The 3,665-nt window shown below is 46.1% G+C and overlaps 1 protein-coding gene across 1 annotated transcript; it reads right to left on the bottom strand.

The window, feature by feature from the left end:
• Positions 1-2,733: 2,733 nt before the first annotated feature.
• Positions 2,734-3,210, bottom strand: LOC309795853 (large ribosomal subunit protein eL27-like; the record flags this gene model as incomplete). The annotated part of the gene is made up of 1 exon (XM_082608673.1): positions 2,734-3,210. One exon carries the CDS (start codon positions 3,208-3,210, stop codon positions 2,800-2,802), a length of 411 nt encoding a protein of 136 aa, XP_082464799.1. The 3' UTR covers positions 2,734-2,799.
• Between the last annotated feature and the right edge of the window lie 455 nt (positions 3,211-3,665).

The raw sequence follows: 3,665 nt of genomic DNA, 5'->3' as shown, positions 1-3,665 counted from the left end.
TTTTCCTACCTTCCTGACTAAAGTTTGCTTCAAGTCCAAACTTAACATGGCTCCTTGTTGGCACGATCTGCTACCCCCTCTGCCTGTCCCCAGCGGTGGCTCCTCCAAGGTTCCTGCTCTCTCTCAGGCCCACTCACCTGGCCTGCCTTCATTCTCTTGGTGCATCTGCAAGGCTGCTCCCTCCACTAGGAACTCTCACCCTCCCTTTTTGCCTGTTTAGATCCCACTGATCCTTGAGATCTCAGCTCAGTTGTTGCTTCCTTGGGGAAGGTTTTTCTAATCCCCCTGATTAAGTAAAACCCCATCCCCATCCATCACAGGCTCTGGTAACATCATATTCAGTTTTAAATCTCTCTTGTTAATGAGTCCATAGACATGTCTGTTTTCATTCATCTTTGTACCCCAGCAACCAGCACCTGGTGATCCCTTAATAAATATTTATCTATATCCATTCTGCTCAACAGCAATCATTTGTTCATTTCTAAGCTCTCATCATGGTCTTTTGTTTAAAACAATGTGTTTGTTTCATAATTTCCTGTTCTTGTTTCATTGATATAACATCCTCTTTTGTCTCCTTAAGTATATCAAATATAATTGTTGTAAAGATCTGTATTGATGGCTCTATTATTTACATTTCCTTTTAGGTAAGAACTTATTTTATCATCTCTCTCTCATTTTGATGGCTCTCCTCAAGTGTTTGGTAATTTTTCAGTGAGTGTTGGTCATCTATGGCAGAGGTTTCTCACATGTAGCCAGAGAGGTAGCTCCCCTCTGCAGTCTTACCTTCCCTCACCCACTGAAGCCATCTCTTCTTTTGCCTTTCCCTACGATGTCATGGCCAAGGAATTGCCTGTTGTGGTCCAGGCATGAGTCTCTTTATTAAGCCAGCCTAGGCATTGCTGTGCCAGCAAGAGCCCCATGGTTTTGAGAAAGGCAAATCATAAATGTGCTTAAAGAGAGTTTCCTTTCTTCTGTTTGTGCATCTCATTTTCCAAGAGCTTGGTAGTTGGAAAAGAATTTAACTGCTTGAGTTTTTTTGATAGGTTAAGTGAACAAAATTGACAGCTCTGCCACACACACAAATAAATATGGACAGTGCACCCACAACACACCCCAAGGGGAGGAGCTGCCAGACTGAGGTGAGGGGGAATATCAGATTTCCTTCCTTCTCAGATCCTGCTTTTATTAGAATGGAACTCAGAAGTGGAGCCTCAATTTTAAAATCTATAAAATGGGGATAATAATGTTTACTTTACACAGCTGTTATAAAGACTAAAGAAATATGTAAGGGACCTATCAAACTTAGGCATTCAATGCAAACAAATCCACTTCCCATCCGTTTCCTCATTTGACAGAGAAAAAAAAGAACGAAAAGAATAAATTCCCCACCATTACAGGGACAGGACCAAATCGCATCCTATATGGGAGAGTGTTGTATAAACTGCATAATAGCATCCCTGTGGGAGGTCTAATGGTGATAATTTTTACTTGTTTACTTATTTGCTAACTAACAAATAGTCAGATAGCACTTAGTACATGCCAGTCACTGTTCTAAGCACATTAGAAATATTAATTTATTTAATTCCTACCAAAAACCCCAAGGTAAGTTCTATTCTTAGGCCATTTTTACAAATGGGGAAACCAGCACAGAAAGGTCAGGTGATTTGCCCAAGGTCACGTGGTTGGCAAGACGCAGAGCTGGGATTCAAACCCAGGCTGCCAGGCTCCCAGAGTCTGTCTCCAGCCCGAAATTCGATACTGCCCTTGACTATGTGGCTGATGTTATCCTCTGGGGACTGAGAGCTGCCAAAGCTCCTAGGCTTCCCTCCCTCCTTCTCCACCAGCACCAGAAAGTCTCCACATGTGGAAATGTGACAGCTTGATCCAGTGATCTGAGGACCCATAGGAAGTCTGAAGATGAAGGTCACTTCTTCAAGGAAGACCTTGTCCTCACTCACCCTTATGTCCCGGCCCTGCACCTCCACCCTCAGGTGTGCTGCTTGACATCGCAGCAAGATGGGCTGCCTGGGCAGCAGCAGGAGAGAGCGAGGGCTGGAGGAGAATGTGGGGTGTGCGCCCGCCAGCCCTGCCTCTTCCCTCCTAAGCCAGAGTGCAGCCTCCCAACACCCGGACCTTAACGAAGAAGCAGGGCATTTGTCCCAGGAAGCCAGATCATCACTTCTTACTGCTGCCGAAGACGGCATCCCCAGCCACTGGGCATGCAAGCAGGGAGGGCAGAGTGGCAATACGTGCTGTTATTCTGCTTGTTACTTCCCTCTGTGCAAAGATGTGAGCTCCTACACACACAGGGGGCTGTGCAGCTGCAAGAAGAGGAACTAATTCAAGAGGAGGACAGGGAAGCCCAACTGGCAATGGACATGGAGACAGAACTGGGCTTCGTTTATTCCTTCTGCAAAGATGTATTGAGTCTCTACTCCATGCCGGGCCCTCATCTCAACACTATGGACGTGGCAGTTAACAAAACGTACTCCTTGAGCTTCCCTGGTGGCGCAGTTGTTGAGAGTCTGCCTGCTGATGCAGGGAACATGGGTTCGTGCCCTGGTCTGGGAAGATCCCACATGCCGCGGAGCGGCTGGGCCCATCAGCCATGGCCGCTGAGCCTGCACGTTTGGAGCCTGTGCTCTGCAATGGGAGAGGCCACAACAGTGAGAGGCCCACGTACTGCAAAAAAAAACAAAAAAAACAAAAAACATACTCCTTGCCTTCCTGGAGTTTATATTCTTTTTTTTTTTTTTTTTTTTGTATTTTTGTATTTTTAATGACTGAAACAAGACAGACCTAAAACCGCAGCTTCTGAAAGAACCATTTGTTCTTGCCGGTCTTGTATCTCTCCTCAAACTTGACCTTGGCCTCTCGTCGGGCCTTGCGTTTGAGAGCAGGGTCTCTGAAGACATCCTTGTTGACAACAGTTTTGTCCAAGGGGATATCCACAGAGTACCTCGTAGGCATGAGGTGATTATAATTATAAACTTTCACGAAAGACTTGATCTTTGACCTCTTGGCAATTTTCTTCTTGCCCATGGCAGCTGTCACTTTGCGGGGATAGCGATCAATTCCAGCCACCAGAACGTGGCTGTAGGGTTGGTCTGAGGTGCCATCATCAATGTTCTTTATGATGACCGCTTTGCGTCCGGAGTAGCGACCGGCCAGGACCAGCACCACCTTTCCGGGTTTCATGAATTTGCTCATGTCGGCAGCAACCTCTCCGGACTACAGCAGAAGAAGAACCTGGAGTTTATATTCTTAAACATCGAAGGAAATTTCAGATAGAGGTAAGTAATGTGAAGTGAGTAAAGCAGAGCATTGTACAGGAAGTAACAGGAGAGGTGCTGGGTGCTTCTTTACTGAGGGAGGGGGCCATGTGGGGACCTGGAGGGAAGAGTGTGCCAGGCAGAGGGGATGCCGTGCAAAAGCCCTGGGGTGGAAGAGCAAGGTGTGTTACCCTGGATGTGGAAGAACTAGGAGAGACTATGGTTAGTGTAACTGTAGTTTAATGAACAAGGGGGAAAGTCAAAGGCAGCACAATCAAATGTCCACTTAGAGAAGGCATCAGAGGACTTTTGGTAAATTATTTATACTGAAAAATAAGAGAAAACAGTTGTCCCCAACCCTGAAGCTATGTAGTAGAGTAGAGAGAATTCCAA

The sequence above is a fragment of the Mesoplodon mirus genome (assembly GCF_964341445.2).
Source record: "Mesoplodon mirus genome assembly, chromosome: 20".
NCBI classification, from domain to species: Eukaryota; Metazoa; Chordata; class Mammalia; order Artiodactyla; family Ziphiidae; genus Mesoplodon; species Mesoplodon mirus.
The sequence above is the reverse complement of the archived record's forward strand: the minus strand, read 5'-3'. Positions and strand labels throughout refer to the sequence as shown.